A 22,434-nucleotide genomic window follows, 5' to 3' on the forward strand; every position below is an offset into this window, starting at 1 on the left:
ATTCACAGTGATGGTAAACTACACCACAGACAGGAAGTTAGTTTCACTAAGCAGTGAATTTTGCTCCCTAGGTTAAGTCACATGAAACTATTCAATTCTATAATGAATTTCTTGAAACAAAACTTGATTAAACAAATAAGATTGTTACATACTATTCTACAAAAATGGAAGGAAAAAATAGGCATCTCTCACCTTTTCAGTTTCCACCTCTTTCACAGCATTGTCAACTATACTTTGGACTTCATCTTCTACTTTATGAAGCTAGAGCCTCAAAAGATCTTACCTTGACAGATCTTCTGCTACTAAAAGGCTGACCTATAAAACAGAAAGACATCAGAGAGCAAAAAATGAATAAGAAAAATGAGATGTAAACATATAACAAAGTGTTCAAATGGAATCCAACTAAAAAACTCTAAATTATGTGCACTCTAAATACTGGATATACTTTCAGATTTGCACCAAACTTTGAACCCAATCAGCCTAGATGAAGTATTTTTTGACGCTGTTACTGTTTATTTTCTGTTTTGAAACAGTCTGTCAAGTGACAGTCTGCACTTCTTGTACTGTGATATACTCTATACACTAAAAGGCAAGATTATCTGCACAGCTGCCATCGAAGTTGATGTAAACTACAGACACAGTATTTCCACACTAGAAATCTTGGGGGATGGTGGGGGTATTTGCCATATTTGTAAGATATCAACTGAAAAAAAAACCAAACCACCACTTAAAATTTTAATTAAGGCTTTGAAAAAACTTACCACAGTCAATCCTTTTTAAATTTTTTTTAATTAAAAAAAATCCCCAAAATTTTGTACTAGGCCTGTTTAGGAGTTTTCTGCATTAAAAAAAAAAAAAAAAGTCCTTTTATTAAAACTGTATGTGAAAAATGTTTGGTATATTGGAATAGAAACATTCTGTTAGGCTCACTCTCTTCTCTGTTTTTCTTTCAGCTTCCCAGTTTTCTTCATTTTAAAAATGATTGAAAATTGAACTTCAATTTTTTTTTTCCAAAATGGTTAACAATTTTTTTTTTTTAAATTTTGAAAATCAACAACTGGTCCGTGTTATACCCAAGCCACTGGGATTCTTTTTGAGAATTTGAAATAACTTTATTTTGGTGCACACAAACTTCTTTGGTTTTTCAGCTACATGATCAACAATTGGGTAAAACATCTACATTTCTCCCCATTCTAGCATCCCTCTCTGTTTTTTTTACTTACTTTTTTTTTTTTTTTCCCCTATCTACTGTCAGTTCAACAGCCTCCCTGTACAAATTCTTAGAAAATTTACTAGTAAGCTGGTCTTTCAGGTGGCCTTTCTTTCCTTACCTTCCATTTCCCTCTGCCCATCATATCCTCTGTTCACTATTAAGAAACATTCTCTTTTGCTATCCAGGAAAGCTTCCAGCCACATTGCTTTGTTTTCTTATAAATATTTAATAGAAATTATTACTTTGAAGTATTCTCCTGCCCCAAACAAGACAGAGAACCTTTCAAGCTTAGTTCTATTTTCAGGCTCAGGAGGGCAACAGCCAGGTATGAAAGAACCCTCTAATTTAGCAAGCCAGGTCTGCCTTCGGAGAATTGGGTCCCTTTGTCTGAGCAGAGATAAATTCAATTCTCAACCCATGAGATGCCTCTGTCTGAAACTTAAATCTCTACTCCACTTAGACATTAAATAGTTGACAGACTGATAGTGCTGCTACATCTATGTGTAGAGCAAGAAAGACCATCATCACGATCTCTTTGGCTGAATACTTACTCCTGTGACATTCATGACCTGGTAGCAGTGTCCCTCTGCAGGATTTTGCAACTCTGAAATTGGTCTCAGTGATGATATCAGATTCTTCATCTTTAACTCCAAGCCTCTATATACATCCCAGGAATGAACTTATTTATCCAAAGACTGCATTTCCTAAAGAATAGGATTAAAATAATTGCAGTAATTACTTGCCATTAACAGCCTCCTTGTTGATAACTAATAAAAATTTAGGAGGTTTGTCAGAAAGCTCTGCTTTCTTGTTTCACGTGCAGATGTGTGGGACAGTTGTTCAAACAAGACTAGAGAAAATTTTATTGGAGTCATTGGTTTATGTGGCAGATAAAGCAAAGACTCTGGAAATGTACTTTCCAGCATGTCACTTAAAGTAATGGAACTATATTAACACTGCATTTACACATTTTATGATTCCAGTTGGATCAGAGCCATTTACTTTACCACAGACCTGATAACTTAAGTCTAACTTTCTTATTATTTCACTGTAGATAAAAGTATCCATAAATTTAATACATTCAAAACCACCATTCAGAGGGGTGAGGGAGACTCATATGCACACTGGAGCATGATGAACATGACACAAGCGATCAGCTCACAGTCAGTGATTAGCATCTTCTCTGTTCCAGGTCCTGGCATATGTGCCACAGTGAAAGCAAAAGCAGAAGGGTGTTATCTCAACCTTCTCCTTGCTTTTACCACCCCTATCACAGCACGATAACCCCCAGCATCAGAACTGGCTAGGTGGAGTCCATAATTCTGAAGCAATTTAAGCCAAGAAATCTGTTGTGAAGTCTGATTCTTCTCTTAAAGCACTACTGATTGGGCATGCAATTAAACTTACTTATTCCAGAACAAAACAACTGTGTAAAGAAGAAACTTTATACCCATTAGATTGAAGACTTTCTTCCTTCCATACTTAACAACTATACTGTCTTTGAAGCACAACTATTACCTCTAGCGTCTGCAAATGGTCTGGGGGACTTCGATGCTATTTTTGCTTCATAATTTCCTTTTCTCATTGGAACTATCTTCTGCAGGGCTATTGTCAACAAACACCGCGAATACTTCAAAGAAAGTGTCCTCCCTTTAAATATGAGCACCTTTGCTGCAAAACCCAACACTCTGGAGCTATGATAAACCTCTGCAAATTTCATCTGCCACTAAAGATAATGACTTTCATCTGCTGGGGCCTGTCATAAACCCCCACCCTCTTTATTCTTTCACACACTGCCTCAACTCAGAGAAGTGGCAGCACAGTTTTACCATGTACTTCCACAGGGAATGGAAATTCATCCAGAAGAATAAAGTTTTAAAGGAAAACTCCCTAAACAAAGCATGCTTCAGAACATTCAGTTTGGACGAGTAACAAATCCACTGAAACATCAAAGTGGGTGGGAAGAGTGAGGAAGGGGTGGAACCGAGACAGCTAAATTGCAGAAAGAGACAGCTATGGAACCTGCCTTGGCAAACCTTCTGAGCTGCACATCCATCTGTTCCACATTAATCTGTCTCCAGTAGGTTTTAGTCCAAACATCAATGCTGCTCTGAATCAGAAGGTACAGATAAAAGCATCAACAACATTTGGTAAAGACAAGCTTCTGCTACATAGATAAATGGATGCAGGGGAAAACCCACCACACAGCAATAGCTCCTGGACTTTATTTTTTTCTAACCTTACACCACCACTATCTAGAAAGCACACAAAAATAATCCATCTTCTCAAAATTCAACTCAAAAGCCAAGCATTCATACTTCAGTATCTGATAGGTATACATACATACATACATACATACATACATACTATTCTGTGATATTAAACAGACACCTATATCCACTGACAACATACAGGTGCACCTGGGAAATATGGGGGAAAACTGCCTTACATGTCTCTCCTGGAAATACAAATGCTGTGCACAAAATTATGGAAAGAAAAATCTAGTACATATTTTTTTAACTTCCCTATGAAAAACAACTTCTTGAGAGAAACAGAATTTTACAAGGCTGATTGATTTCCCATACGGGTCTGTACACTGACTTTTCTGGACTCCTGCTTCTAGCCTTATACAGCTTTCTAATGTACAATCCTCAGCTCTAAAGTGGAATTTTCTGGCTTTTTGAATTTTTACTCAGTGATTTTAATTATTCAAGCAACTTACTGGTATTAAAAAAAGTTCAAAAAAGTTTGTTTTGTTTTGGGATTACCTTGAAATTCATTAATTTTAGAACAGAGGTATTTTTACTCTCAGTAACCTAAAACATAGCAACTATAATTTCAAAACCAAAAGGAATATGAACATCTTCAGTATTTTAAATTAAAAAAAAAAAAAAAAATCAAAATTATAACACTTACAGGATCAAATTAAAAGTATAACCAAAATATATTCTAACTGTATAATTATTTTTTTAAAAAATCTTACATTAATATAAGCACTGATATCCCAAACTTTCTTGAGCAACTGTACTTCATTTTGACATTGTTTCATTTGCTTCTACTCTGACATATGTACTTCAAATAGTTTTGCAGATTCCTGCATTAGTGGCATTTCTTTTTCCAGCATCTCAAGCTCTTGATTTACCTTGAAGAGGAAAAGAGCACTCAAATTATCATTACAGAGTATATTTAGCTTACCTAAACCTGACAGCGAAATCTATAGATCCTGTATATATGATTCAATATAAGAAAAGCTGGGAACAATTATTGCAAAGAGGTTAAAAGATGCATTTGCACCGTCTCTGAAAGCACCCAAGGCATACAGAGGACTCTACATTTGAACCATAAGAACTGTCATGTAGAAAACAGTTCATTTATACTCTTATAATAAATCTTTTAACTTATTAAAGTAAGGAGAAGTGGGTTTAAGTTGTATAAATGTTAACAAAGTCCCTTCACAATGTTTTGAAAAGATCCACTAAATAGCCCACTTTAGAGTACTGCATTCAAGGGCACATTATGCTGACTTTTTAAAGGAACATAAATAAAGAACACTAGCAAGTATTCTGAAATTTTATTTTATCAGTAAGCACATGCATCATTGGAAGAGAAACAAGAGAAACCTAGATTTGCTGGTGCTAGAGTTATACCAGCTTCTTGAAAAAACAAAACAAAGCCAACTCAGAAACCAAAAGAAAACAAAATCCCACAAAAAAGAACAAAAGACTTCAAAACAAACAAAAAAAACCCAAACCGAAAAAAAAAAAACCAAACAACCAAAACAAAACTCCAATCCACTTTTTAGTATGTGTATCAAAATATCATGAGATTTAGTATTGAAAGATTACAAGCAAATATGTTCTTCTGAGATTCCCCATTACCTTATTGACAAGCGTATGCATTTTCTGTACCAGACTGAAAGGGAGCTTCCATTTTAAATCTTTCTCTGAAATCCATCTACTTCCCCTGATGAAACACAGGTAATGAAACCTGTCACTGATCATGTTCTCATAAAACAGACTTAACAAAAGACTGATCCTAGAATTCAACATACATCAGGTAAAGTACATTTTATTCTTATAACTGCAACCTCAAATGCCTGAAGAGGAGTTACTTTGTGCTTTACCGACACAACTCTCAACAGCATTCCATTTTTCAGGGAATTTCTATTTAGCAGAGTAACACTATCTTGAAGGAAAAAATATCACATACAGCAGACATATATCAGTAAAATTTGTATATTAACTGTGAGGATATCCCAACACCTGCCTATGAATAAGAAAACACCGTGGAGGATTTATTTAACCACAGGCCATGCTCTGTGACATAGCTTTTGCTAGAATTTTTGTCAACTGTAGAATAATTAATTTTATGGATCATTGGTAATCATAAACTATTCGAACTTAATTAAGTCAGTTATTTTACGTATAATCACATAAAACATCTTTCAAAAATAAGTTGGGAATCTTCCACACAGTAAAACAGAGAGCTCCACTCCTGCCGCTTTAACACATTTGCAAATATAAAAGTTGACCTTGAAATAGTTTACTCATTCTACAAATCTCCCCAAGATCTCCAGAAAAAACATTCAGTAAACCATGTGGAATAAAAAAATTCCATCAAGATGACAAAAAACCCCCAACTTGACAGGGTTTTTTTTTGTCATGTCAGATGAAAGTACAAGAGAAGCCTGAAACCAAGTCACTTCAGAGTAAATAATGAGTAGTTTAAGGTACATGTCAAAAATCCTACATTTATTTTCCTAGTCATCCCCTCAACCTGGTTTGGACCAGATTGCCAGCAAAATAGAAATTCCACTGTGGACTGGAAAACTCACTGAAGCTGATAAGAAGTTTTCATTTTGCTTAATTAGATTATCTGGTGAAAACATTAGTTGGACTTCTACTCAATTCTATTTAATGCTATTTAAAGTGTAGTGCACCTACCAAAATAGACCAAATAAAGGTCTCCCATATGCAGATGCTGATCTTAAAGCCATAGCTTAATAAGCTTTACTTTTAGTGTCAGTAGGAACCACTGCAGCTGTAAGTGCTTTCCCACCTATTCTTCCCATCGAGGTTTGTTTAATTCTGATAATTCTCCCAAATTTCACTTGCCACCCAAAATAATTATAACTGGGCATGTGTGGGGCAGAACATGTACAGAAACAAATGGCTGAGGACATCTGAAAGACAACGTCACCTGACAGGCATCAAATCCCCGCTTTTGTATCCGTATTTGAACAGAGCCCCAAACTATTGCTGTGTATAGGAAGGCAAAGCAACATAGGAAACACTCCATAGATTTTTCTAAATGGCTCAGCTTCTGGGAGGAGGCTTATGAATGTGAACATGATTTGGTCATTAAAAAAAAAGGCAAAAAATAACTACAGACCTCATCAGAACAAAATGAACAGATCTCTTTTTAAACTGATTTTCCATCATTCACATAAAACAAGTCTTTTAAAGAACATAAGAAAAGCTACCTGGTTTTATTGCCGGTAGTTGAGAAGAAACAAGCAGGCTGGAATTATTTTACATCACTGAGATCTAATACTGCTATTTTAGGACCATACACACACATGTAAACATGAAATATTACTTTTGCTACAGTACCTCTAACTGGGCATTAAATTTGCTTGGCATCTTCTGTCCATAGCTTTCTATAAGTGCAACCGACTCTTAAAAGTTCAAAGGGTTCATCAGCAGTTGTCTGTCTCTCCTTCACAGCCAAGAGATGGATGTGATTTCTACCAGCACACAATAATCTCCCTTGGTCACCTCTCTTTGGAGACCAGCATCTGTCACTTTTATAAATTCCCGTAAGTCAGTTAGACTACCAAACAGAGGCAGATATGATGACAAACAGAGCAAACATTCCCTACTATAGTGAACAAACATGTAGCAAGCCCTGCTGAAATTACTTACACTGTTTTACAAAATAAATAGTTATTTATAAAATCAAACAAAAACAGTACAGTTTTACTATGTTATTTTACGAATTTTGGGCCTGACTTCCAGAGATGGCAAGTGCTACTACTGAGAATTAACCCAACAGTATATGCAAGTACAATATCTGGAAAACAAAAAGAAACACAAAACAACAAATACCACTAAAAAAAAACCTCAGGAAAAAAACCACAACCCACAATTAAAATTGGCAAATGCAGCTCATTGAAGCATTATATGTAAAAAGACCCCAAGCTTATAGTTATTCCTTTAGTGCATATAAACATGCACACATGTACTCAATTTTACCTAACAATGACAAATCTCAAGAGATTCTCCTCAAATATCCAGCTCCATTTCTTAATAATGTTTAGCAAGCTCATTTTGAAAGGCTTCATATCCACTTTAAACTAACTTTCAAAAGTTTTTGAGTCTCCACAGTTGCTTGTCTAAACATAAACATTTTCATAGATGTTAATCTAGAGCAAAAGAGAGAGAAATAAATGCATATACTTTTCCAATATTTTCCTCCCAACAAAACAGCAAGTTGCTTTCTTGCCTGTTCTTTAAACAGTTTAATAGTGGGAGACTGTTTAGAGACTTCAACAGTAAGAGACATCTTTGTGGATGCTAAACCGTGACCATGGAGAAGGAATTGCTTCAAAAACTCAGACCAGTCTTCCGAGAGGCACAGAGCTAGCAAGAGATCTTCTTTTGTACTCCAGGGCTTTGTTGGTGGCATTTGCCACTCTCTCCATAATCTCCTGCCTGATTTCAGACAGATCAAGCATGTTGTCCATATCATTCTAGGCATCAAAAAAAAGTTTTGCTATTTCAGTAAGTCAGACTGTAATGCCAATTGGTTAAATTTAGACACAGATGAAAGACTGGAATTCCACCCCTTTTCCCCAGAGATATATTAACAAGAGAAACTACAATTCACTCAGCTGTTCCTGTTTTGGGGTTAAATTTCATTATATGAACACATAAAACCAAACTGAATACATATCCTTGATAAGTTTTTGAAAGCTGAACCTTTCATGGACTATATATAATTCTGACCATCAGTTTAGTGGATAATCCCTTACTTGGCTAAGAGATTAAGTTTCCACTATGTGCAAATTTACAGATTTCAACATGGCACCCAAGGTGGAAGCTCACAGCACAGCAACCAAGAGATAAATATTCAGCTAATCTAAATTAGCTTTGCATAAAATGGACGACTTCATTCTGCTGCTCACAGCTGCAGAAGTGGATGAAAGCATGAGTAAGCCTTTGGAAATGAATGGGACTATGCCTCTATAAACTGCTTCACTCAGAGAACAGATGAGGCTCAGGATTTGAAGACAGATGTTATTAAATGAGTTTGCAACTAAAAATAAACTTCTTGCATCTTACAATTAATTGGATTCATTATTTCCAAACACAAAAGGAGAAGCTGGACCTGGTAGTGTTCTGATCCCAGGTGTGCTGCTACCGTTTTCAACTGGGCAGACATTTGGAAAACATCATCCAGGAGTTTACCTGATAAGTCATAACAGCCATCACCAGCGTCTTTAACTAGAGAAGGTCTAAACTGAATCTCTGGGCCATTAAGGATCATTTGTGCTTGAAAAAGTGGAGCTGGCTTCAAACTTACTTCTGTATTTTTCAAAAAGAAATCTAAACAATGCATTATGGTGTTATATGAACCATTGGCCGCCACATCATCAATGTACTCTACATAAATCTCCCAAGAGGCTGAGGAAGAATCTACTTTAAGTTTCCCTAAATAAGCAAGTAAAGAAAAAAACAATTGAAAAGTACTTTAATATATGGGTTTGCTAATGTATATCTTCATTCAATACACCTCCTTTTTTCAGTATTATTTGATATAATCGATGTATATCACAAAATAACATTCTCAAATATTTTTTGTATCGTGTGCTCCTGGACTGTATTTTGGTCAGTGCAGGAGACTCCTGAACCTCTCTGGAATTGCATTCACACTGGCTAAACTCAGTGCAAGAGTGCAGGTATCCCTGCATTGAAAAGACTACATGGTGGTAGAAAACTTACATAATACAGCAACTTTGATGGAGTATCCATATTTTGTAAGAATATTTCTGCATGTTTGCTCACACTGCAGTATTGACCCTTGTTATATTTAACTAAATGTTAAAAAGAGACTTTTCTTTTGATCTTTTAAAATAAATATCAATAGTATAATGGCAATAATACAAGTAAAATTAGATCTGAAATGGAACTAAAAGGTACTCCAGATAGTAGTGCTAAGATTAATGTTGATAACAGACCGAAAAAAAATTCTTGCAAAAGACAGAGAAGCAGGTCCCTCAAAAAAATAGCAAAAGTGGGACAGAGACAAAAAACCCTTGCTTCTGCATTCACGTCTTATTCAAGTTAAGTTCTCTGACTCAGTCACTGTACTACATATCACCTTAGTCATGTAATGCAGTGGTTCACATTTAAGGATATTATAATTTGTTTTAGCATTCATAAGTACACTGGTGAATTATCTGTTAATTACACATATAAGGAAGGAATATCCACGTTTCCAATCAAAATTATTTCACAATAAATCTAGTGCAAGAACGTGTTTCTGGACAATTTCTTCAGCTGCAGAAATTACTTTACCTGTGGGGATCACAGTAACAGCACAGCTCAGTTACAAAAATGAGACCACAGCACTGTCATGACTGCAGCTTGCCAGTCATTCCCAATTTACCAACTTTTAAAAGTACTAATGCTCTTTTCAAACGTTGCCCAAAATTATTCTATCTTTTCCCTATTTGTCTGCAATCATCAGTCTTAAAGAACTTTTATGAAGTCGGTGCAATTACACAAATAATTGAACAAAAGTATTAATAGCCAAATATTTAGCACCCATATCACATCAAAATACAGCTCACTTGGCTGTTATCTCAACAAAATGATGGATCTGGTAGCTACACCTTGCAGCATTTTGTATATTTTAGCAAGCCTTTCTTATCCAGGTATAAGACAGCTTCTTTTTTACCTTTCCTGAAAAAGAGGGCATGTTCCATCCAAGCATTCATAATTCCCTGGATTGATCTAATATTGCCCTTTGATTGCTGAACTCTCAGCTCCAAATCACACACTGACATTTTCGCTTGTTTGATGCAGTCCCAGTGGGTTGTCGCCTACCACGTGCATATTTCCTCCGCTTCTTTTAGCTGGTCAATAGTTCTCAGCTCCTTTACAATCAGAGGATATTCCACCTCCAGAGTAGGCTGCATTAGTCTGTTGTACAGCCAAATGACAAGTTCAAGATTTCCAATACACTGTTCATGGGAAAGACACACACAGGATGAAATCTCTCTGATGTCCCACACGTGATATTATGCACCTTGCTGGGCAGAACAGCTATTTGAGGGAGCTCTACAGATCATGAAAGGGAAACTAAACAGACCTTGGAAGTCTCAAAACAGAACATGCTGCCAGGTAGAAGGTAAGCTACAGGAAGGCAACTGGATCCACAGCCTGGAAGATCCACACTGTCAGTGCCTGCAAGTATCTAATGATCAGCTGTGGCCAACATTGCAAGCTGAAGCCTAAGCTGTGGGTTGGACTCTGTTAGACAAAGATGCAAAGATTTCCTTTCAATGGGTTAGTTAGAGCCATGTGCACACTCACACACAAGTTGCAACGGATGAGGGGAAGACAAAAGAAAAAACAGACCACACTGCTGACATATCCCACCATCACAAACCTTTGCAAAATTGTTTCTTTTCTCATAGAAAAAGAAAATTCTATGCTAAAGCAGAATTTGGAATGCTGGGTTGTTTCAACATCAAGAGGTATTTCACCTCTCTCAATAAAGCCACTAACTAGAAGAATGAAAGGATAAATATAAGCTAAACCGTTTCTTTTAGAAGCCTCACCACAGTGACTTTTTGTTTACTTTGTATTTAATCCCAGATACAAAGGCATTGCAGGAGACATCTTTTAATTAGTATTTAGCAATTTAAGAGCTTTTTGAAGCTTGATAACTTAAGGAACCATTGCATCTTACAGGGTAAGAGCTGTCTTTATTATATTCCTCCATGTGTCTCTGGGGAAATGATTTACTATTTTAATGACCTTCTTTACAGTTTAAATTAAGAATTGTCCCGTAAGCAAGTATAGGGTAACTAGATCTCCCAATTGGAAAACAAAGACAACAAAATAAGTAAGATGTAAGATTTTAAGATTTGCTCATACCCCAGAATATTACTGTCATTTTATGAAGTCAAGGAAAAAGATCGGATACAGTAAAAAATTCACACTCAGGAGGCCATTTTGAGGGTTACACTTAATTAGAGGTTGGTCTAAACTAAATTGGCAAATTTAATCCACCTGAACTTTTCATTCACAATAGGTATGATCTTCATATTGGTCAAGGAAGTCCAATATTTCCACATATTTCTGAGAAATAAAAGCAGCCTCTGGGCTTTCTAAGACACTGCAAGGAAACAAACCCACACCTAATCAGTTATTTTCATTTAATGATAGCAACTCACAACCAAATTATGGTGAAAAGTTTTAGTTTCCCACATCATTTATTTTTAGATGAAATTCTATGTATGATGACCATTTCTAAGCTAGCCATAGCCTCACTGAATTGAACCAGATGGGAAAAGATGCATAAACCAAGAAGTAAGAATACTTGGAACAAAAAAATTCCAGGAAAAAAAATTAGGATATGCCCCACTGTCTCTTAGTAGCTATGTCAGTGGTCAACAGTTGGAATGGCTGTTACTCAATAATTTAATTCAGGTGGGTCTAATTCTCCTACAGCAGCTTTCCATCCTTTATGCTATCACCTAAAAGCACATTTACTGAAGGGTCAGGAAAGGAGGGAGAGACAGGGCATAATTTTCAAATTATTTGGATGTCTAGGTCCCACATAGGTATCTTTGTTGTCACTATAGAGCAATAATACAGCTTACATTAGATACCTTAGTGTTGTCCTAAAGCAGCAAAATTCCTGGGTTTGTTAGTTACTGACTCATCCAAAAAAATCCTCAAGCAAATCTCTTCTTAAAATGCAGTTTGGAGAGTACTACCAAGTGCACTTCACTGCAGAAACAGGAAGTTTCCAAAACATACCACAAAACTTGAACTGTACACATGTACAACACGGATGTATAAATTCACTTGGGTAAGGGACCATATGATACAGATCACACTTTTCAGTGATTAGTGATGCCTTTTTGTTAACTTGCTACTTAATCAGTGACTACAAACACTTATTAAGGGTGAGGCAGACATGACAAGTAGGACCAAAATGTCTGTATTCGCTCCTTCAGTTCTTTGGACCATTTAAGTTTCATTCTCTGAAGTAACTGGCACATTTTTAAAAAATTATTTCATTCCTGTCTTCCACCTGCTTATCAGAATAGAAATTAAGCCATTATGAACCAACAATAATCTTTGATTTCTGCACTGTGCAATACCTTTTTAATGTGTTCATCATGTATACATCTGCAGTTATACAGTTCTTCAAACACTTCCAATAAAATATTGTAATTTGGGCTAAATATCTCCCTGATGACAGTTTTTTAAAGAAAGCTTCCAAAGATGGTTAAAAGCTAAAAAAGAAAATGAACAGCAAAGTAAGCACTAGAGTTCTTCTGTAATACTCTCGAATTGAAATCTCATACAAAATGCTTCTGAAGTAGAAGGATTGGAACTCTACCAAGCTATACTGTTGGTATATGCCATGTGGTGATAAACAGAGCACATATTTCCAAATATGCTCTTAAATTGTGCTAAACAGATGAATTCTAGAATCCTAAAGAATGTCAGGTTAGTTTAGATCCTACAAAGTATGGAACTAGGATCTCCAGATCCAGGCATATACCGCACACTCTAGATACTTTCTAAATCCTACACTGCACTTCTCTAACCCATGTTTTCTCTCCCTTTTCCAGATACATTCTCTCTCATAAGTCACTAGGCTCTTCCTCCAGTGTCTCACACAAAATCTTAATTGTATGTTAACATGTTTGTTGTTTTTTTGTTTTGTTGTTTTTTTTTTTTGGGGGGGAGGAAAGCCTACTGCTGTAAAAAATTACCAAAGAGGCAAGCAGAAGTCACTTCTCTAAAAAGCCATCTTCCGTTCTTCTAGCTACGTTTAAAGTTAAGACAACTTATCTGCCTTTTGAAAGAGCAGATTTAATACTGTATGTATTATCTGAATTCAGTGAGAAAATGCTTGGAAAGAAACAGGGAAAATGTCAGCATTAAATACAAGATATTTAACTGCTAACAATGCCAAAAGTGATACACTAAGGAACATTCATTTACTCAAAATTTGTAGTTAAGTATTAATTATTACTGATTTGCAATACTTTGACACAGTTTCAGTGTGATGTATACAATATCATAGATATGTATGTCTAAAAGGGACTTCAGGAGTAATTAGTCTGTGTTCCTGCCCTAAGACAAGGTCTGCTTTACCTATGACATTTCCAAGAGACATTTTTCTAGTCCTCCTTAAAAGATTTTTCAATAATGAAGAGACTGTCACCTCCCCTAGCAATTTATTCTAGTGATTCATTATGCTTGACATAAAATAGTTTTCCCAGTCATCAGACTTGAACCTTCTGCACTTTAAATTAAGTTCATTATGTTCGGGATGTAGAAAACAGACTACTTACTTCCTGTATTCAGAAGTCTTTAATGTATATGAAGATTTATGTCTGTTCTCTGTCTTTTCTTCTTCAGCCTCAATAACCACGAACAGATGACCTTTTCTGAAATGTAAGGCTTATACCTGGGCACAATACTCCATTGGAGTCCTCATCAAAGGTGATTAAAATGTGAGATTTCTCCTTGTGGCTTTCAGAACAATCACCCATTTGAAAATCTTGCATGCTTACCTCTTTCTTAATAACATGACATCACTTACTCAGGTCTACATAGGACAACTCCTAAATTGTATTTTGAAGAACTGTTTCTAACCACTTGTTCCTTATCTTAACATTTTACATTTTGTTTAAGAATAATACGTACTACTGCAGAAACACACTCCCACTACCCAGACTAACTATATGCTACACTAGATGGAGAGCCTGGATGCATCTGCCATCCATGAGATCCTCCATACTTTGTACAGTCAAATGCAAATACAGAATGCCAGTGAGCGGGGAATCTCTCTGTTTCTTTGAATTACATTTTAGATCTGGCCTTACTAACTACTGGAAAGGACCTGTATTCAGAACATCATTAAAATGAGAACAGAAAGAACTCAGTTTGATTCTGCAGCTGAAATACATGTTAGTATTTCAAGGCATTCAATTCACAAATAGCTTACCTAGATGTAAAGTATAATTTAAGCAACGCACAAAACTTTTTCTAATAATAAATGAAGAATAGTTTCATGTGTATGGATACTGACCTTGAATTCTAAACCTGAACAGTCATGAAATCCTACAAAAAGAACTGAGACAAGATGTTTGTCCTGATCCAGGGTTTTGCCTTTAAATTGAGTATAATCATCTTCATTCAATGTTAGAATGTAATGTTAAGAAAAAAAAAAACCAACAAACCCAAACTGTATAAAATGCATGTATTTCCAATGGGAAGAAAAGCTAATGGGCAGCGTATGGTTGTGCTAAACACATAGCTCATGTCTGTCACTGAACAAACTTCTGAAATTTTTGTATTTCAGGCTTTTCAGTACTATTTTAACTGATGAACTATAATCAAAATTATCTACCGTTGTGATGGTTTGGGGTTTTTTGTTGCTTTTGTTGTGTTTTTTTTTTTATAGAAACGGAGTTAACAACTGAAGCACTTGCTTAGCAATACAGATTATTTTAAAATAACAATGTAAGATCCATGCATGTGTGTACCAGTGAAAGATCAATACATGTGTGTACTAGTGATATAGACATTCAAGGAAAGCAAATTACTACAATATTTTGTTTAGTAAGCTTGATAAGAAGGATAGCCATCTGTGCCAGGTAATACTACTCCTTACATTTATGCTGTTTCATCCTGTTAACCCCTGAGTTAAACAAAGAATTTCTCAACAAATTTTTACAATTATCTCTGGATATTATTAAATAGGATATTGTAAGCATCAAATTTCAGCTACTCAAATACTTGAAGTCAACTCACTAAGTAAACATTATCTTTTGACTCTGACTCATTGTTACATTAAATTAGAATATCTTAAGAATCTGCAGCTAGCACATGTATTTAGGCAACAGAACAACAATCATTTTCTATAGCACAGCTGTGCTTTCTTAATACTCAAGATAATTAACCATGTTCACAGACAAGGATTTTTGGAAAAATAATACCAGAGCAGAAGATACAGGTGCATGTTGATGTTGGCTCTAAAGGGAGATCTCCCACACCTTCTGCTTTGACCTGTCAGCAACACAAACAGCAACATGTACACATAAAGCTACACTTGTTCCTTTGTTAAATATGTTAAATGTTGAACACCTCTGAGAAAAATCTTATTTTTTTCTTTACAGCTTGGCTGCATCTCTTTCCTGATGCAAACCACTAGAAAAATAAATAAAAAATAGATGTACCAGTATCCAAGGTGGGCATTTAAATAAAATCCAGCATCTTTGGAAAAGCACGTTAAATTAACTTGTTTATTTAACAATCTTCTTCTTTTCTAAGCCCTTCCCCCCTCAACTAATATGTTTTTTGTTTCTTTTTAAAAACACTGCACAAACCCACAAATATATACCCAAAACACAATAGGATGAACTACATGCACTTCTAGTGAATAAAGAAATTCAGATTTAGTTCTGTGAGTGGGTGTGATCTGTATTTTTATATATATATATATGTATTTTTTATATATATTTAACACATCAGGACTCCATTTAAAACAATCACCCTGAGAAGCCCACATTTGTGCCCTGAGAGCTGAGCATCCTTTGGTCCTCATGGGGGTTAGAACCCCTGTCACGCCACAAACCAGACTATTTCTCTGTTCTGGATTTCAGGCATTTCCATCCCCATATTAACCAAACACATTCTGCACGTTACCTACTCAGAAGCATGTAAAACTTACCTTTGGAAATATGTGGACGCTATTCATATATCATACACTGAACAGCAGGAACCCTGAAGCTTTTGACAAACAAATTAGCTATGACAGCTATTGTTTGATAAAGCTCCTGAATAGTATTGTCAAACTTAAAGGCAAAGTTTCTAAAGAACCTGGAGAAAAATATTTCAGCATTGACAGTAAAACCAGCACAGTAATTGGTGCTTGGAAGTCCACTTGTACTTACTCTGTCAACACTAAGCCTGCATACATGAGTAAGAGCAGCTCAAACTGGAAAACTAATACTCATTGACTATGCTTTACTTGGCAATAAGCTGGAAAGTCAACAAGCTTACAATACATAACAATTGTTCAGAAGTGTGCTATAAAGGTTGCTTTTGCCCTAAGTCAGTCAAGTCCCTAAGGAAGGACTCACTGCCTCAAAAATGGATCAGCTCAAACCATTTTACAATCTACATCTGGCCAAATACAGTAATTACTGTACTTCAACTAGCAGCTTAAAACTGTTATTCAAGCATCTCATCACCATGCAAATTTTTATACTGAATATGCAGGCAAAACTTCTCAGAGGTAAAGGCAAAACAAGGCAAACTACATACAGACAAGGATGCTTCAGAGTATTCTGATGCCTCAAAAGGAGGAAAGGAAAAAAAAAAGATAATGCAGCAGTAGGTCTCTTCCTGAGGCTGCTCTACAGCTTTGTGCAGGGATTAACAGGAATTTAGTGTGAATAGTAAGAGATTTTATCAGGAGCACTGAAATTTAGAAGTACAGTATAGTGAGTCCTGACCTTAAGACACTGGAAGCTTTGCTATGGATTTTAAAGAAGTACCAGGATTTTACTCCAAAGACATTAACAATTTACAAGGCTTCTGCATGAATTAAACTTGTTCAAATCTGATTTATGACCATTCCACTGGGTTTTTAATTACCTAGATTAAACCACATATTTGCAAGAAAAATCTGTGCATCCACACAGAATGTATTTCCTACCATATCTAACAGAACAGTAGATTTCTATATTCTGCTAATGATTAAATTATTATTAATATATATTATTTTAATAATAACAACTTCAAGATCTGGGTCTGTTTCAGAAACTTTGCCTGTTAAAGAGCACCTTACACCAAACATGAACACGTAGTGCTCTCTTCTTAATACACTGCCAAAACCATCACACAGCAAGTCCAAGCTCCTGAAGGCCAGCAGAGCTTACATCCCAGGGAGGCTGAGCCCACCTCCTAATTGTCTGCATCTGTGCATACCCAGTACTTGTGGGTACACAGGTGTCAGCAGCACAGGGAAGTGGCAGGGGAAAAAGCTAAGGAAAATCAGCTGGCCTAAGGATTTTGGGGGGTGGAGTGGGTGGGTGTAAGTGTAAAAAAAAAATAAAATTAAAAATTGGTCATCCAATAAAGAAGAATTGAATTTAAATGAAGTTCAGTCAGCAAACAGATTAGAAAAAGTATATTTTTAAATGTAGATTATTTAGGGTGATTGAATCCCGCTTGTGATGGTGATCTTTTGGATCAGGACAGCAGAGTCATCACAGGGCACCCATTAAATCTGCAGCTGGTGCTGGGGCACCCTGCTGCTGCCTTACCTCCCCTGGCTGAGGCACACACCTGCGACAGGGCAGACCTGGATTCACCAGCCTCCCCACTTCAAGAGGAATTTAATCAATACCTGCCCACTCTCAAAGATGGTGCCCTGCCCTACAAAGCCACAGGGTAAAAAGGAAGGAGAAGAGAGGGAATTTGGCTGCTGTCCTGCTAGCCAGAGCAGCCCAGCTGCTGGGGCTCTACTCTCTTCCCTGCACGGGTCTGCCCAGTGCCAACGCTGAAAGCATCCTCTGCGCTGGGACCAGAGCCCGCTCTGAAGGCAGCCGAGTGCTCTAGCCAGCAGGCAGCAAAGCCAACTACATAACATGATAGGGTATTTGCATTTATGTTAAAAATGGATTAAGTGGACTCCTTCAGAAAACACTATTTTCCAAGCTTACTGATACTTATAGCTATGAATTAACAGCAAAATCCTGAAAAAGAAAAAAAAAAGCATCTATGAAAAAAACAGTAATAAACATTCTGTTTTATCAGATACATATACCATGACTGTTAGTGAGCACAGTGCTAGGAATTACTTCAGCTAATATTACAAGACATTACTTATATATCAACATTTAAAAACCTTCTCTATCTTTCAAGTAGAATCAACTGATTTATTATTTACACCAGAACTGTATAAATTAAGTCCTAACATTTAGGAAAAAAATGCTTATAGAACTTACTATCAATTCTGTAATCTGTATGTCAATAATTTTTTTTTTTTTTTTTTTTAATTTTGGGCAATGTTGGTGGGGAATTTTGTTTCATAAATTCTTTGGCAAGAGCCATATGAATGCTTCTCCACATGTGGCCCTTCTAAATAATTCAGCCATCTGATCAGGAGAAAGCATCCAGAAATCTTTTCTTAAGAAAACTAATTTCTGGTTTAAAGAAGTGGTAGACACTGCACCAAGCTGTGTTGGAAGCCCATCGCATGCCTAGTTCCATTCAGAACTATAAAATTCCCAGCGTCACAACCTCCAAGTTTGCAGATACTTTTAAATAACCGAGGAAATAATAGCACAAATGCCTATGTGCAGGGTGCAATATTACCACGTTACTACAACCTGAAGGATCATACATTCTCTTTCTGAAAACTTCACAGCTTTCCAGAAACTCTACATTCATTTTGCAGACCTGCTCGCTTAAAATTTTCCCTTTGATTCCACCAAACTCTAGCTTTTTCAGCTTTTGAAATTCCTATATGTTAATAAATTTCTTTGACCAAATAAATAAAAATTAATTAATGGTATGCCTCTACTAAAAACAGTAACAAACCTCATGTTTGAGATGGTTTTTGTCTCATCTGACCTCCTCTCGTCTGGAAGAATGAGAAGTTAAAATCTGTGCCATCTTAAATAATTAATATGAAAAAAAAAAGGTGGAGGAGCAACAGGTAATTCCAACAGGGCTTTATCCTGGTTGAGTCACAGGATTAAAACACAAGTGGAAATGAATTGTCTCATAGAACATACAAATTTAACTCCATTTTAATTTTATCAGATGCAGTTAAAAAAGGCCTAGACAAAAAAGAGCAAGCACTACTAAACATATACTTTCATGTATAAACACGATTTATTATCATAACACAAAATGTTGCTATGAAAATGAAACATAAATCTTTCTCAAAGGAGTAAAATTGAACCCACTTTAACCTCCTTTGTAACATGTGCCAAATTAATTTCTATGGTCTCCGATTTCACTTGAATGAAGTAATTGTTTTATGCCCCAAAGGGATGAAAATAACTGGTTGCTAGTCTGTTTAGAAATATGCAACACCTATTCTCTCTAGGAGCAAACCAGTCGTGGGTTCTCCAGGCAGACTCCTGGTGGACTGCAGACCCCTAGGCTCAGTATTCTGATCTACAAAGACTTCACTCAGCTGCCCCCTCACCCTGAAGGGACATGCTTGCACAGGGCAGGGCTCTCCATGGGCCCCTTTGATTGTCAAGAACCGAGACTGTCAGCAAGAGTTAGTTCATGTGCTGCAGCCATACGTGATGCCCATGATGGGCACAAGCAGCCACACTTGCAAAACTGCTAGCACAAAACGCTGCTCCTACAACTACTCCCCGGCCTGTCAGTTGACAGCTATGAGCCAATGCATTCACCCCAAATCCCTTTCAGAGATCACTCTGGTTGGCACTGTCAGACACTGCAAGACTTGATTTCTGACTCTGATAGTATTTTAAAGGCCTGGGATGGAGAGGCACACTGTCTAGATAACTGCAGAGCTAAAGTACATAATTTTGCAGCTCAGATCTCAAAACTGAATTGCCTGCTTTCCAGAAGGGCACCCTCAGCAGCAGCCAGCCTAGATTCCTACTGCAACTGCTTCCAGGCTCAGGAAACCATAAAAAAAGGCCCCAGGAGCAGGAACCAGAAGCTATGACTGCTCCAATCCTACACAGCTACCCTAACCACAATATTAGAAAAATATGCTACACTCCTTTCCTGACCTCAGATTTTTCATCTTCCCTTGTCTGTTGGCACAGATTTAAAAGGGGAGGTGAAGATTATTCTGTCTCATCCAAGAACTAGCGCAAAACACCACATTTTTAATAGCTATAAACAAATGACTCCTCCTCAGTTCTTGGAGAAAAACAGAAGCAGGTACCATGCCCAGGAGAAAGTCCCAGCCATGGGCTGCATATGAAGAGTAGCACTTTACTCAAGCAAATTTCAAAACCCTGGGAAGGGCTGGATTTAGAAAACACCTTTGTCATTTTTTTTTACTGCTAATACTAGTTTGCTCCTTGCACAGTAAGGAATATTTGTATCCCATTCAACACTCCTAATTCCTGCTATGCACTGTAATTTTGCATTCTGCATACTAGAAACCTGAGTCTTGCTGTCTGTATAACTGAAAATAGCCCGTATTTCTCAGATACTATATTTATCCAACAACATAGATGGTAAGGAATACCTCAATCTTCAGTAAGTGGTTGAGGAACATATCAAATCTGGAAACCAACATATCAGATATGAAATCTCATGGTTTAAATTCCTTGCCACAGGCAAAGAAACTCTCCAATCTGTTTCTGTGACTACAGAATGAATCCTTAAAGTTTTTTAAGGTAGTTTTAGCTATTTTCACATGCTCCACTGCTTCTTCAGTTTCTCCTTTAAAAAGATCTTCTGGTGAAAGATACAACCTAGACTAGACTGCAAATAAATGTACAGCTGAAAAAAACATTTTTTAAAAGATAACTTTTTAAAAATGTAGTAATGATATCAGTCATAAAGTTAATATCCACTTTATATATCAACACAAAAAATATGTATAATTTTTAAATTTTTTTTTAACTATTCTAGTTTGTCAATTACCTCATAACACAACTCTCACTTTTGCGATGCTCCCAAAGTATGTTCAACCTGTTATAAACCCCTCCAGCTAGACATGCCCTTATGCATCATCTTTTGTACAGTGAATATCCAGAGAATAATAGATTAAAGGGATCTTTTCTGCCCCATAAAAGTGATATTGGAAATTTATTCACCTGTTTGCCATGACACCTCCATAGCCTTTGGGTACTAATTCTCATGTAGCATATATTGTGCTAGCACATACACAAGTGCCAAGACAAGTGCTTCTAGCTTTTTTCATTTAGTAAATTAGTGGAAGAAGGCTTCCCCCAAACCCAGAATCAAACCTAGAACACATGCATACCTAGTGTATAATTTTGTACAGTGACACAAATAACCTGAAAGAGAGAACCAGTATCCATGGATATAACATGGTCCGGATGTAACAAGGTGGGGTAGGGGGCCAGTGATGAGGATGGGACTATAGGTTGTTTTCTGCTCTTCTTGTTTCATCAGTTTATCCAGAACTGGTATAATTTACATTTATTGCAGATTCACATCAAACACATGATGTTAACTTCTTTACTTAATGTAATGCAAGTAGGGTTGGCAAGTAGGAAAGGGGTGGGGGGGGGAAATAGAAACCTTTTCCTGGTCAAAGTTTTCATTCTGTTTCCCCCCACCACACCCCCTCCCCATATTTTTTTTTACTTCATACTGCCACCACTCCTAGGTACTTCTTGCCCTCTCTTTCTCCAAATCTTACAAATTAAGAAATACATGGCTCCATCCAAACCTTTTGGCACCACTTCAAAACCTGCTCTTTTGGGCTGAGATCAGAATGCACAGGCTCTGTCATTCATCAATACTTGCCTTCTAACAGGCAGCAATAATTTGCTAGGCATTCAGAGTAATTTCAATGAAAATTTTATGTTAGCCTGTTAATGCCCAGCTTAAACACATGAGGAAGGAGATGGTGCAAAGTCAAAGAACTGGCAAATGGAGCCTTGCCATATATAACAGATGTTTGACAAAATAAAAATAAACAAGAATCCGATAGTGTAGTGCTGTGTGACAAGGGAAACTGATTTCTTCAGATCAAGTTTCCTTCCCAAGCAAATCTAGGCACTTCTAAGCACAAATATAAGCAAATCTAAGCACAGATCTAAGCATCCAGTTCCCATCCTTCCAGAGGGAGGTTTCCTGCAGTGCACAGATGTTCACGCCACAGTTTTTTTTCCCCTGAAAAAAACAGTGAAGTACCCTGTACCCAGTTACCACTTCAACACTACTTTAAGCCTGCAACAGAGACAGAAGATTTAC

At 36.6% G+C, this 22,434-nt stretch overlaps 1 protein-coding gene across 1 annotated transcript in view; it reads right to left on the minus strand.

Moving 5' to 3' along the window:
• The window catches only part of DNAH11 (dynein axonemal heavy chain 11), a 129,585-nt gene that overhangs the window by 105,639 nt on the left and 1,512 nt on the right, over positions 1-22,434 (minus strand). Inside the window, 15 exon segments of the mRNA XM_026843087.1 lie at positions 193-315; positions 1,765-1,917; positions 3,240-3,323; positions 4,197-4,355; positions 6,826-6,892; positions 6,894-6,954; positions 6,957-7,045; positions 7,468-7,637; positions 7,718-7,841; positions 7,843-7,964; positions 8,603-8,925; positions 10,175-10,179; positions 10,324-10,460; positions 18,859-19,005; positions 20,714-20,982. Coding sequence (XP_026698888.1) covers positions 193-315; positions 1,765-1,917; positions 3,240-3,323; positions 4,197-4,355; positions 6,826-6,892; positions 6,894-6,954; positions 6,957-7,045; positions 7,468-7,637; positions 7,718-7,841; positions 7,843-7,964; positions 8,603-8,925; positions 10,175-10,179; positions 10,324-10,460; positions 18,859-19,005; positions 20,714-20,982 — 2,033 coding nt within the window.

This window comes from Athene cunicularia, assembly GCF_003259725.1.
Source record: "Athene cunicularia isolate RWA chromosome 2 unlocalized genomic scaffold, athCun1 chr2_part1, whole genome shotgun sequence".
In the NCBI taxonomy this organism is placed as follows: domain Eukaryota; kingdom Metazoa; phylum Chordata; class Aves; order Strigiformes; family Strigidae; genus Athene; species Athene cunicularia.